This window comes from Physella acuta, unplaced genomic scaffold (assembly GCF_028476545.2).
Source record: "Physella acuta isolate Inbredline_101_S28 unplaced genomic scaffold, ASM2847654v3 ptg000087l, whole genome shotgun sequence".
Taxonomy (NCBI): Eukaryota; Metazoa; Mollusca; class Gastropoda; family Physidae; genus Physella; species Physella acuta.
This window is the reverse complement of record NW_026731607.1, coordinates 487,729-502,343: the sequence shown is the minus strand read 5'-3', so window position 1 is coordinate 502,343 and position 14,615 is coordinate 487,729. Positions and strand designations below refer to the sequence as shown.

General features: G+C 31.7%; 2 protein-coding genes across 2 annotated transcripts; both read right to left on the bottom strand.

Moving 5' to 3' along the window:
- Nucleotides 1–1,627: 1,627 nt before the first annotated feature.
- Nucleotides 1,628–5,142, bottom strand: LOC131927143 (kelch-like protein 24). Its single transcript, XM_059282862.1, has 3 exons — nucleotides 5,085–5,142; nucleotides 1,736–2,654; nucleotides 1,628–1,636 (listed from the first exon to the last, which is right to left on the bottom strand). Exons 1-3 carry the CDS (start codon nucleotides 5,096–5,098, stop codon nucleotides 1,628–1,630), a joined length of 942 nt encoding a protein of 313 aa, XP_059138845.1. The 5' UTR covers nucleotides 5,099–5,142.
- A 1,124-nt stretch (nucleotides 5,143–6,266) lies between these two features.
- Nucleotides 6,267–13,568, bottom strand: LOC131927476 (kelch-like protein 40). The gene is made up of 2 exons (XM_059283153.1): nucleotides 13,531–13,568; nucleotides 6,267–7,951 (listed from the first exon to the last, which is right to left on the bottom strand). The coding sequence occupies exon 2, from the start codon at nucleotides 7,927–7,929 to the stop codon at nucleotides 6,763–6,765; it is 1,167 nt and encodes a 388-aa protein (XP_059139136.1). The 5' UTR covers nucleotides 7,930–7,951; nucleotides 13,531–13,568; the 3' UTR covers nucleotides 6,267–6,762.
- Between the last annotated feature and the right edge of the window lie 1,047 nt (nucleotides 13,569–14,615).

Here is a 14,615-nt window from a genome sequence, read left to right as displayed (position 1 = left end):
GGACAAACCTTGACACAATTTTACTAAATTATTTTTTTTACCTAATTGGATATTTATTTAATATTAACCGACTGTACTCAATGATAAAATGCATCTAAGATAGTGTTACTGTGAAACGGCGTTGACGGACTGTAGAACGTACAAATGTTAACCCAAATGTCTTGAGTTCGTATTCTGGGTTTAATTACTCAGGACATTCTGCTCTGATCGGTACACAAATCACGTTAGGGGAAAGGAAAAGCGATCGTGCATGATGCTAAACACGTTATCTATTTTCATGCCGATGCTAGAGAAAACATAAACTCTACTTCAACTGCCGTGCGGACTTTCAGGTTTGAATTTTTGTATTCTGATTTGACTACATTTTAAGTTTCCATGCCGGTTGTGATGTAACACAAGTAGCAAGCGTTTAATTATCGTAGATTGCAAGTTAACGATTCATTTTAAACAGAGTACAAGTTTTACTCCAAACTTCGGTTATCTAAGAAGGAAATATAAAATATTTTAAAATTTCAAAGTGATGATTTACACTAACTTGTGAATGATTTTATCGTAAACGTACGTGATATGTTTGTTCATGATTTACTGCTAGAAAATGATTTCATCGGGTTTGAATTCCGGTCTATTAATTATGTTTATAACTTCGTAGGTTTTTAGAAATATAAATAATAGATTGAGAAGATGGTTGTGTCAGTAATAACTTTTTAGTTATGATCTATGATTCAGAGTTACATTATGTAATCCGTGAAAACAATGTTTGAAGAAACACATCATGATACACGTCGTTGTAATAACATTTTTTATTGTCAGTTTACACACGATGTTATGTGAATCGTGCAAACATACAGTCAATGATGTAGATCACTCAAGCATAGAGTCAATGATGTAGATCACATTCAAGCATAAAGTCAATGATGTAGATCACGCAAGCATGCAGTAAATGGTGTAGATCACACTGAAGCATACAGTCAATGATGTAGATCACACTCAAAATGTGTTCACTTCATTGTTGATCAATTCGTTATATCAGATACGCTTATTTCATTGGGCGTTATGTATCCTTTAAATCAGTTCTATAGCACTTAAAAAACAAATACTAATCTTTTATGGCGAAACTTGATTGATGGACTAACTATGATAGCTTATTAAATAATCATGCTTACAAATTTCATGAAACAAATCTACAAATTTTGGCCCATAAACTTAATTGAATAATATATAAAGGATGAATTTTTGTGTGTTTACATATGCGTTTTTGTTTTCTGTGAATATATAGGTTTTTGATTACCATAAAAGCAGTGGTCAAGTTTGTATTTTAACTGTGCCGGTAGTCAGCTTAGCTTGAGAAATACTTATGAGTGGTTCCAAATACCACTATGTATGTACATGTTTACTATAATAAAAAATTCTACGTTGTAGTTTCCAAAAAGGAAAACAATCAAATTATTGGTTTTTAAATATAAAATCAAATGTTTAGGCCTAAGTATACTTGTGCTTCAGAAAGTAATTGCAATGGGTAGCATTTTTTTAAATATCGATAGGTTTAGGGGTGGGGGGTAGTTTGTGGTAGGCAGCAGAGAAACTTGTTATATTATAAACAGCACGGTTTGTAGGTTAATTTAGCAGTTTAGCAGCACTGAAAACCAAAAGAGAAATTCAAAATGTACAGAACAAATATGAAGAATAGAAATCCATCAGCTGTCTTAAAAAGTTGAACCGCCGTTTTGGATTTTACGTTAAGATTTTTGGTTTCTGTTTTGACTTCTCTAATGGATGCGATCCTGGTTATTTGAGTTATGGCACCAAAATTTGCCAAGACAAATTTATTGTTCAAAAGTTTGACCAGGCACTCCGTGGAAGTGTGTTTTATTGGAACTAGAGCAAACAACTGACCAAGGTATGACCTGCGGAGTGTTATGTTATCCTGGTCAAACGTCGAAGCAATCTCTTTCCCATGTGACAAGCTGCTCAATTTATTAGAAGAACTAGTCAGATAAGAGTCATCTGTACACGTCCATTTTAAAACTGCTTGCACGACATAATCAGTCCTAAGACACCAATCGTGTTTTAAAATGAATTTTAAATCATCAAAAGAAAGTTGCATCAAGACGTCGGATTCAGCAATCTTCTGAAAATTATCCACCATAAACTCTTTAGTTTTCTTCAAAACGACGAAGGAATTCAACAGCTTAGCTTCAATAAATATTTGCCAGTAGTTTTGTAAATTTACTCTATCTTTTACAAATGTTTCACAGTCCGAAATTAAAAATGTGATTTCCAGTAGAGTAGACGCGTGCCACATTTCAACCATGTTTTCTTCAGTTAAAACATTCTTCCCTTTATAAAAAAAATCCAGTATAAGACCAAATATTTCTGGCGTTATTCCATGTATGGTACAACTTGATTCAGATTTTGATCTCTTATCTGTCCTCATGAGAGCCTCAAAGAAACCAGAGCAGGAACTTAAGACAAACTTATGACAGTTGAACTTGGTGTTGCCAACGTTGACGGTAAAGTCAGTAAACTTGTCCTTGTTTTCATCGAAACATCTGCAGACTTCCTTAGCTACGCGTAGGGCGTCGTCCTTATGATAGTCAACTACAGAATGACGATTGAACAAAAACATGGCTGGTTGTAGAGTAGAATTTAGATTTCTGAAAACAGAAAAACAAGGAATTATAAAAATGTTTTTGCTATTGCTAAGAATACTAAGTCGGAGAAAAGAAACACAATTTTCAATTTTAATGTGTTCGCTGTAGTTATATAATGATATATAATAATACTTAAATACAAGTTTAGTTGTTTTTTTTTAGTTATTTTTTTATTTCTAAAACTGAAGTATTTGCGACTATCATTCGGTGTAATTTAGCTTAAAAGTTGAGTCCCAATCATTTTTACTTCTATTTTCAATTAAAACAATTAAAGTCAAACATTTGTTTGTAAACGAATGTCGTTGGTGACATAATTATATACATAGTAGAATAGTCAGAAAAATAGTTATTTACATAGTTTTCATCACATTTTGTGCATTAAATAAACCGGGAGTGATCTCCCCTAATCGTTCTCGAATATTCTTATATAAAACAACAGGGGATGGGAACTCGGGATATAGTTATGATTTTTAATCCATTTTAAATACTTAAACTTTTTAAAACAGAATCTCATAAAAAAAAGAATTGCGCACCAAGCGAACGCCGAATAAAGATGTGTATAATAGTGCGGAATATTATTAGTACTTTTTAAATTCACGTGCTATTTTTGAGGAATCGAAAAAAGTGAAAATTACTACTTCTGGTCAACGGAAAGGCAGAGAATTAGATCTTTCAATTATATGTGAAATTTCCTTTAGCTATCTGAAATAGTACTCAAGTTATAGGCTTTTAAAAAAATTGAAAGTAGAAAAAGTTCCACTTTCGTTTATTGGAAATCGCTCAAAAGTTGATACGGATCTACAAAGTTGATATAATATCTATATATGAAATTTCATCAACCCAGCTGTAATGGTACTCAAGTTATCGTGTTTACAGACACACACAGACACACAGACACACATACACACACAGACATACAGACAAGATTGCAAAACTATGTATTTCCGACTCATGTTGCACGATTACAATACTTCGTATATACGAGAAAGTAAAAAATGCAAAAGGAAAAGGAAAACATAAAATAACAAGCGAATCGAAGTTGGTGTTGGGGTGAATGGGGGGAGGGTGGGGGTGTGTAAGAATCCTCCAAAGGTACTTTTTTTTTTAATTTCTTTTTTTTTTATTTTTTATTTTTTTTTCGCCTCAGACATGTAATTTACAGCGTCTATTGGCCGTGCATGTTCGCTTTAGTTTTACAGTTTTTATCATCGGCTTGTGAGGACTGATACAGCTTAACAATAGTAATACTTCTTTCTTACTTGTAGCCAACTTTCATTCATTTGAGATGGTTTACTTATACATAGATCTAATACAAAACGTCTATATATATATATATATATATATATATATATATATATATATATATATATATATATATATATATATATATATATATATATTATACGTGTCGATTTCCACTTTTCGTATGGCGTGGAATTTGTACATGATCTAGTAGTACTTTTCATTTATTTTATAAGTCAATCATACGGAGTCTGATTTTTTTTTGTGTGTTCTATTTTTTTTAATCAAAGCCTATAAGTCAAATGGATACAAATGAGATAGATATCTCCGATTATTGTTGTTGACATGAATTTAAAAAATCATGTTATTATGATATTCCCTTTATAACTTTATGATATTCCCTTTATGTCTTGGGAGATTTCAAAATTAATAGCCGAGGATAGGAAGAAATGGAAGGAAATGGTGGAGGCCCTATGCTCCATAAGGAGCAAAGAGGACAAAGTCAAGTAAGTCTTTATAACTGCGCCAAAAAAACGAAAGTCTGAAAAAAAATTAGAAAAATAATTTTACAGAATCTGTAATATAAAAGTTGCAAATGCAGAGAACGTGATAGATCTATATGTAGGAATAAGTTTCCTGAAATAAAGAACTTTCCAAAATAAATCTGCTCATATTTTAATTATTTTTTAATTAAGTATATTAACTTCTGGGTCAATTAGTTTTAATGTTTGGCGCCTGCTACTGCTAATAATAATATTATAATATTATAAATTCTTTGTACAAGTTTGGCGCTTCCTTATAATGTATACTACCCTATAAAGCAACAAGATGTCTTTTATAATGAATTCATTCCTAAGCGACGATAAGGAAAAATCAAATTGTTTTTTATATATCTGTTTTTTAGTTCAGTTACAGAAAACACTAAAAATTCAAATTCATCAAATCTTTGGTCAACATAAAAATAATCGATTACACTGTTTGAAGCACGATGTTGTAATAATACTTGATTGTTAAAGTATTTGATTTGGCATTCGAGACGAATAAGCCCAGTAACTTAAGTCTTAAGGTCTCTAGACACCTATTATCAATTATTATTATGATTTTTATAAATGGCACACGTTTTTACTCAAATCTTTTAAACAAAATTATTTGTCCCTTTGAGTGTACAATGGAAATATCTTATAATTCTACCTTTCACGTAGCATTTCGAATCTAAAATGACATTCGTTTTTAGTTTACCGCCAGAAATAACAATAGTTATGTTCAACTAAGATTGCACCGAAAACACAGGCGCTTTATTGGGAATTACCGATTTAAGAATATTATTAGACTACGACCGTCTTACACTACAGCTCAAGTTGAATACAACACTTCGTGTTTTTGTGTAATAAACAAGCACAACTGCAATTACTAAACAACATCCATTCACTAAATGGGCACTATTCATTTACAGTGTAGTATGAAAAACGAAATTTATCTGAATAGTAATATCTAAATGAAACTTAATTTTTTTTTAAATGTAGGTGACTGGAACGATGTGCAACGGGAAAAGTGCGCACAAAAAAAGTGCGCAAGGGCACTTAAATCGAACATTAATAGACATTAACAAAAAGTGACTACGTGTAAATTTTAACATAATAAAACATATTTCAACGAAGTATGAAACAATTAAAGTGTACTAGTATCATTGGTTTGTTTTTATGCATTTTTCTGTTTGCGCAGTTTTCCGATTGCGCATTTTTCTGGGAATCGTACATGTACAATCAAAGACACTCTGAGGCACTCAATTGTACCCTGATCTGACTAGCTATCTCTATAGTTGTGATAATCTACAAGTTGTCGTGGGATCAAAGGTCATGCCTCAGTCTTATCCAACCTCACCTCACCTCTGATAACGTTACATAACCTAACTAGAACATACTCACTTAACCTCACCAGACCTAAGCTTTATTATAATTACCTTACTTAACCCAACCTCTCCTAATCTACACTACCCTACCGCAACCGCTACTGTTTACTAACAATTAAAGTAAATAAATTTGAGATATTAACACGCATATACCAATTTTAAAAACAATTAAATATTTTAAAGTGTTTTGTTTTTCTATTTCAATATACATATAGCATGCAGTAATTGTGTTAACTTTTGAACAGATTACGAGCAAACTATTGCATCAATTGTTAACTAAAATAAAACTAAAACTCCAACCTAAAGACCTGAGGTGCTCATAACGTTATCTTTTTATAAATTTAAAGAAACTAGCTCAGCTTAATAAATCCTACAAATCTATTTGTAGCTGATTTTTTCAAGATAGGTCGTTAACTACATTCTTAATATGAATAAAAAAGTTAACATTTTTTAAAACATGTTTATTAGTAGATTATTCATACAAAATAAAGCATTATTAAAAAAAACCGAATGTCATATATTCCCAGCATGCATGTGTTCGATGATACACCTCATACACATACACTTACTCTTCAGTGTTGATTTATATTTGATGTTATATGAGTCATGCAATCATACAGTTGATGATATAGATCAACTTTCACTTATACATGTAATGATATAGATCAGTCAAAATGTCTCGACTTCTTTGTAAATCAACGTGTACTTAAATTATATGTTATAAGAAAAAGCATATTTCAATGGGCTTGATTGTTTAAATCAATGATGTTTCTTAAAAAGAAATGTATTTATGTTTAAACATGATTGTCAACCTATAATGAAAGCATATGGTGCAGACATTTGTTACCTATTCAACGAAACACACCAACACATTTTTTGTAATGAACTGACGCAATGGGACCAATGGTGGTGAAGAATGGCACTGAAGTAATTAGCAGTTCTGTAAAAAAAACAATTGTTCTATTGTGGAATGATTTTTTGGCTGTATTCGACTGCAGACCGTTGTAAAAACACACAGCTGGTAGGAAAAACAGACGTGATAATCATATAAATGACAATCGCCACCATACATGCCATCACAAGTACAGCTCCATAAAGGCAATATCTTCCTACACGATCGCGTGTAGTTTTAGAAGGTTTGTTTTCTGTAGATTGCGTCGAATCTGAGTTGAATATAAAGCCGTTTTTAAAAGTCTGGTTTTTGTTTGTTTTTTCGTTGAAACTTTTCGTTTCTCCGGCATCGAATCTTGTAGCGGCTATCTGGTTCACAAGGGTTATGGCATCGAAATTCGACAAGACAAATCTGTTGTTCATAAGTTTAGCCAGGCAAGCATTAGTTGTGTCTTGGAGAGGAAGTACGATCAGCAGCTCACCGAAGTGTGACCTGCGGAGTGTGATGTTGTCCTGGTCCAGTGTCACCACGTCAACCGCGCTACGAGACGGTTTTAGCCGATCAAATATTGTCTTGACCATATCTGTCGAGCTTAAACATTTCTTTGGTGTAGCCGCGAGATAGGAATCATCTGAACATGTCCATTTTAAAACTGACTGCACGGAAAAATCGGCTTCGAACAAGAAGTTTTTATGGTTTAAAATGAATTTTAAGTCATCCAAAGAAAGTTGCATGAAGACATTTGATTCTAAAATCTCCGAAAAATTGTTCACCATAAACTCTTTTACTCTAGTTGTGACGTCAATAGAATCCAACAGCTTGGCATTGGTAAATATTTCCCAGTAGTTTTCTAAATTTATTCTCTCCTTCACGAAGTTTTCACAATCTACAACCAAAAATTTGATCTGCAGTTGATTGGATGCGTGCCACATTTCAAGCATGTTTTCTTCGTCTAAAACTTCCGACCCTTTGTAAATAACATCCAGTAAAAGACCAAATATTTCTGGGGAGATGCATTCTATGGTACAGCTTGATTCAGATTTTTCTCTCATATCTGTCCTCATGAGAGCCTCAAAGAAACCAGAGCAGGAACTTAAGACAAACTTGTGACAGTTGAACTTGGTGTCGCCAACGTTGACGGTAAAGTCAGTAAAATTTTCCTTGTGTTTTTCAAAACATTTGAAAACTTCCTTAGCTACGTGTAAGCCGTCGACTTTATGCTCGGAATGAGACATGTCTGTGTTGGATGTTTGCTGTCTAGGAAAAAAATAGAATTTTAAAATGTTTTCATTGTATTTAACTATATTAAATAGCATAAATAGCATATTAAATAGGCAAAATGGGACGAGTCGGTAAAGCTCATGGTTGCTAAACCGAAAAGTCTGAGTTCGAACCCTCGGGCAGATGATGCTCGTTAGCTGGGAACAGCCACTCTTCTAGGAGAGACAACTCCAAAATTAAAAAACTGCTGCCTTGTAGTTTGTTCTTGGTTGGACAAAGGCTATGGAAGCAAATCCAAAAAGAAAAGCAGGCTGAAATCGGAGTCAATGGCCTCAATGGCGCATAGCCAGTTGACACGTAACGCTTAATTGTGTTGGAGGCGTGGTGGAGTCGGCAAAAAGCTCATGGTTGATAAATTCGAACAAAGCCTCGAGTTCAAACCAACTGGCATTTAAATCTCAATCCCCTTCACCACTAATAATTAAGAACGAAGAAGAAGAAGTAGAAAGTTAAAATGTAAAATAATTATGGTTTAGAGACTTAAATAAACTGTTTATCTAGGGTACATACAACAACACACGTGTGACTGTTTTTGAAGCTAGACAAGATTTTGTGTTAAACACTAAAACGACATTAGTTTCCTGTTTGTTTGGGGTTTTTTTCTTAGCAGAGGTCTATATATTTAATGATCTTTAACGAATTATGAGAATTTGTAAGGTTACACTTAAAATATAAGGTTAAAGAGCAAACGATTGAGACTGTAGCGAAACTCAAAATTGAATTTATATAAAACTTTAATTTTTATCTGCTTTTTGTTTTAATGAGATGAGCTGAAATTACAAACGTTATTTTAGATAATTTTTATCATTTTAATCAAATCGAATTTTAACTGGGTTATTCATTCTTTCTGACAAATTTTTGACCAAGACCAAAATATACATCAAAACATCTATAAAACAATGTGGTCGGATGCCGATTACCACTTGCTCAGATATAGGTAGGAAAAGTCTATGTAATCATACTAAATTTTTAAAAAATTATTTTTAAAAATATGGCAAGCGATAAAATTATAGCTACAATTTTAAAAATTAAAGTCGATAAGGAACCATCGATTACACTCCTTTTCAGATTTTTGTGTTGAACATAAGCCGTTGAAAATGATTTTGAATTATTGTATAAATTTAAATATTTAATAAAACCGCCCTCAACCCCACCTTGAACTGAACTGAAGTGGCCAGGGAGAGTGAAACGATACACGTCATAACAATTATTGTCCATGATAAATACGAACAAGGTTATCCAAGAAAACAAAATGGCGAACAAGGGAATATTTTCAGTTCGATTCAGGCTTTTAAAATTCGTTTGTATCTCTTTTCATTATAATTGGCTTATATTTTTATGACTGTTATGCTCAGATTACTTATATCTAACATTATTCTTATTAATTGTTACCAATGTTTTTGTAGAATGTTTTTAACGCACGTTTCATTGTTTTTTTTTAGGCCTGTGGCCTGTGACTACTCACTCTGTGAGTGCTCTAAGCAGTAAGCTAGAGCTAGATCTATAAGTTTCTAGATCTAGATTATCTAGACTAGATAGATTTATATCGAGAATCTAGATTCTAGATCTAGTACTAGATCTAGATTCTAGGAGGAGTACTCTAGAGATCTATTCTAGATCTAGAATCTATTATCTAGATCTAGTATATTCTAGAGTAGATCTAGCTAATCTAGATCTAGATCTAAGTCTAGTCTAGAATCTAGTCTAGCTAGATTCTAGATCTAGTATACTTACTAGATCTAGATCTATACTAGATCTAGACTCTATATATATACTATATACTTCTATACTATTAGTATATACTATATATTATTATATAGACGTCTAGAATCTAGATCTAGTCTAGATTAGTAGTAGATCTAGGATGTTACGGGTTTTTAATATGTTTAATTATTTATTAAATATAAAAATACTAGATCTAGATTCTAGATCTATTCTAATTTATATACCTAATACTCAATAATACTAATACTATACTAACTAGATCTATACTATAGATCTTATAGTTAGTGAAGTAACTTTATATTGTACGTCATTAGATCTATTAAGTATAAGTCGAGTAGAGATCTACTCTAGTCTAGATCTAGAAGTTATAGGCCTATATTTTATAAAAATCTATATTAAATAATTCAAGTATTTTAAGTTAATAGTAATAATAGATAAGTTAAATAAATTAGGCCCATAGTTTATATTATAAATGTGTAGCTGGTATAGACTAGTTTTAGAGACTAGTCATATATATAGTAAATAGTTAATCTTAGTCCTTGGTAATTAGTAGGGCACTACACATACACCTAGTCTAATAAATGATTAGTCTAATTAGTTAAAGCCTACTTGTTAAAATATATTTACTATAGTAGTAGTATTAGTAAGTATAGTTACTCTATACAGTTACTAGGTATATTATAATACACACAACCTCATAATTGCAAAATCATGACATTAGTGAATCAATTATTTAGTAGGCCAATAATTTCTATATTAATTTAATTTTAATAGTTAATACTTACTAAATTACTAGATCTGTACAAAATACATTTTATTTAAGATAATTTAGGCTATGGTACAGACGACAGTCCTAATACTTCAATTACATTGTTATTATGATTAGGGCCTAGTTAAAGGTAATTACTAATTAGACTTATGATGACTTATGTTAGTCTAACTAATAGATTCATTTAATAACAGTAGGTCTATAGGCTTAAAATAGTATTGTAAAAAAAATAAAGTATGCTTAATTTTTACAGTTGTCATATTACTTTTAGTTTCAGTAGGCCTATCTAGACTGTAGATTTACATGTAGTAGCTTAGTAGTAGTCTAGTAGGCCTGTGATAGGGTAGGTATTTAGTATTAGTATGTAAGTTAAACAAAGTTAACTACGCTTAATAAGGCTACAATTTTAAACTGTAAAAATTACATGTAGCCTAAATAAAAGGTTACAGACTAGTACATTAAATAATATCCAAAATTTAAGTTTAATCTAGATTAGTAGTCTAACAGTAATTTTAGGCCTCTAATAATAATAGTAAAAATTACTGAATAGAAGAGTAGGCTTACTAGTAAATAGCTGTCTTATTTTAGTTCTACTTAATTAACTTAATATATGACAGTCTACTCTTAGTTTTATGTAGTGATCTTTAGAACTTAAAATGCAGAATAGTTGATAAAGCCAAAAGGTGTCAATTGTCATAGATGGATTAACTTACTAATCAAATTAATATAATTATCCTAATATTTATTCTAGTATGTGTATGAATTAATGCTAGTTATAGTAGCCTAGTTTGAATATCAATTTTCAACTAATTCCTGAGGTGGCTAAACATAAGTAGTATATCTTTATTGATACCTTTTTCTTTTTTTTAAAATGATATATACATGACTTTTGGACTCTTTTGAAGGCCTATTGTATTTAATGACAAACTCCTTACATTAAAATATTAAAAGTAAACTATTAGACCTATATTTTTAATGAATGGTAATGATTAGATAGCCCATACAATCCAATACATAAATACACATCATTGCTTTATGATCTTTATAAGACGGACAAATATTTTTATTTATAACATTAAGAGTTGAAAGTATGTAAACATAATGAGTTTAATATAACAGTTTATGAAATTTATTTATGTTTTTTTAGATACTGTGGATTATACAACTGCATACAGAGAAGACAATAGTCAAGATGAAGCTCAATTTAAAAACTGATCCAAGGATACATGTTGGACCCAAGAAAACTTGTTCATATTGAACAACTATTTTTTATTATGTTAGTTCTGAATGAATATGGTAATTAAAAAAAGAAAATCATAAACTTTGTTATGTTTATTTTTTTTTCAGCACTGGTTGTGTGTGCTGGTGTAAGCGGAAACTAATTATTGCTACCTTAATTCAACAAATAACTTAAACTGGCGAACTATAAATAGTTTTTAAGAATATGGGGCTGAAGTAGATTTCACCTAGTTTTGTTGCCTCTCCATATTAATAAATTTTATGGTCAGCAAAATGTCAAACAGCTTTTACTAAGTTTTACTGTCTATAGCCAGTCAGGTACCAGTTAAGGTTAAAGCTGCTTTGAATTTGAATCAGAGACAACCTAAAGGATTAAAATTTCAACTCAAGAACTTTTGCTTTAGCAAATGTGTTCACAAATATGTAGTCCCACTCTAAGCCTTACATTTGCATATATATATCATAGATGTAAAACTTAATGATAAGGGAAGAATCAAGAATATGGGTTTTTGTCAATTCTAGCCATACCAGCATATAAATGTAGACCAGGCTTAGTGAAGCATGGCTGATAACTAACCATCAGCCACAAATACAGCAAACTATATCCACTGCCTGTTTCCTAGTAATGTGTTGTTATTGGCCGTGCAAGTTTATGAACATGTTATATATTACAAAAAAAAAAGACTTGCTGATCAGATGCATTCCATATATTTGAGGAAAAGATGTTTTCTACAAGGATAGGCAGCTATAGCAAATGAGCTTAGGGGAAATGTTGAGTTAAAATAAACTATTTAATAATTGTAATGACAGAGATACCATCACAGCAACAAATGTAATTGGGTTTGTATGACTAATTAATGAATATCCTATAAATAATAGCAAAATGCTATAGTGGTCGTCCATCAGACTTTGAGGTGGTGGGGGAGATTTGGACCTTTGTGTCAAGGGCGGGAGGGGGTTCAGAAAGTAAGATGACACTTTTCAATGTTCAACAAACACTCATGTTAAGAAACTGAATCTAAGCCTTTATTTGCATTACTAAAAGTTGTTTTACAAATTGTTATAAAACAATTAATCAATAGGCCTGCATTGAATGTTGGAAAAGCCTATAGGTCTAAATATTTTATGAAAATCGCTGCAATAGCGGGGGAGGGGGCTTAGGTTTACTTTTTTTGGGGAAGGGGGGTGTCTGGCATCGTTGTGACATCGTTAATATATGACCCCATAGTCAGAGGTCGATCTAGATTGAGTAGGCCTATATTAAACTGTTGATATTAATTACGCTTTACTTATTATTACAATGGAATATAGCCTAGTAGTTTATTTATATTAAATAATATAACACCCCCTTTCACTACAACACCCTGACTATACTAATCCAAATTAAAATTAAAATGTTTTGTAAATTACTATTATATTATTAGTAATTTTGTGTTTAAATATTTTTAGCTTTAGTAAAACCGGAAGTGACTTTGTACTTATTTCACAAATATTTTAAAATATTCAATTTTGGTTCAAAAATATGCTTTCTGGCAACACAAAGTGGAACCACTTTTGGAACCACTTTTCCTACCTATTGTAGCTAGCAGGCATTATTGACCTTTGACATTACCCTGATATTTGCTGCAGATTTTAATGCAAACGTTTAACCAACCTAGACGGAAACATTTGTTGTAGCTTTTATGCTCAACGACACAAGCTTTTTACCAAACCCTTATTAACACATTGATTGTTCCTTTCTGTACGCATTCACGATGTCTTATCGCTCCAACGTCTTATAAAAACTTCTCAAGCAACTGAATTTCAGCGAATTAAATATTACCTTTCGTTGTGTAGCCAGTGATAACAACGAACACGGTCAAATATGACTGCACCGTAACAGAACGGCGCTGCATTGGGAATCCCCGACTGGTATTATTACAGCGTAAACTTGTTTCAGCACCGCACAAGGTGCGTAAAATGTAATAGCTGGCTTTGTTGTGTTTAAAGAACAGAACTACAATAAATAAAAGACGTCCTTTTGATAAATGATTTTAAGTTATAAACTTGATAGTTTTTCAACTCGAAAAACAGCACGGTGTAGCTGGATATGAAGCATTTCCTCAGCTGTACAGTTTGTTATTGGCGAATCATTTTGACTGTTAGGAGTTATTTAATTGCGGCAAGTTTTCTCTACGTTGTCTTTGTCCTACAACATTCGCTTGACGTACCGGCTCTACCGTCAAAGTGTCCCGATATCGCTTAAAACTATTTTTATCTCCTTCTCTTAGCTTTTAGCTCTGTTTTTTTTCTAATAAAACTGCTATACGGCGCTATTGAATTTTGGCATTACACTTATGTTTTCCGCAGTTTTTTATGCAAATGTTAGTTTGTTAGCTCGAGTTTAGCTAGGTGTTTGATAGTTTTTGTAATAAAATACACATTCAGAAGTGTACTATTTAAAGCAACCTTGATGATAAAGTTGTAAATTATTTCGCCTTTTTATATATTTAGTTTAAAACGAAAAAAAAAGTCTCGATTTTTATAACCAAATTTGTTGAAATAAAACCTTAACCGATTTTTTAAATATTTAATAGGACATTTGAGACTATTTAAATTAAGGATGTAGAATGTAGATCTAGATAAAATTGTATAAGCTCATAAGGTACAACACACGCTTTTTAGTCAAATCCTATTTAAAAAATATTTGTTTCTTTCTGTGAGCAATAGTTATAGTTCTACTTTTCTCATACCAAGTTCAGAAAATAAATTAAAGTATATAGATCTAGATTGTAAACTGACTTTCAATTTTAGTTTAGTTTGTCACCGACACCAACAACTATGATTACACCAAAAACTTAAAACATTGGGAATCCCCGGTTATAGGGTAATATTAGATTAATACCTTCTTAAAGCTTAAATCTAGGT

What these genes read in the sequence shown, in the direction of transcription:
- LOC131927476 (XM_059283153.1), bottom strand. Translation starts at nt 7,929, where the DNA reads ATGTCTCATTCCGAGCATAAAGTCGACGGCTTACACGTAGCTAAGGAA.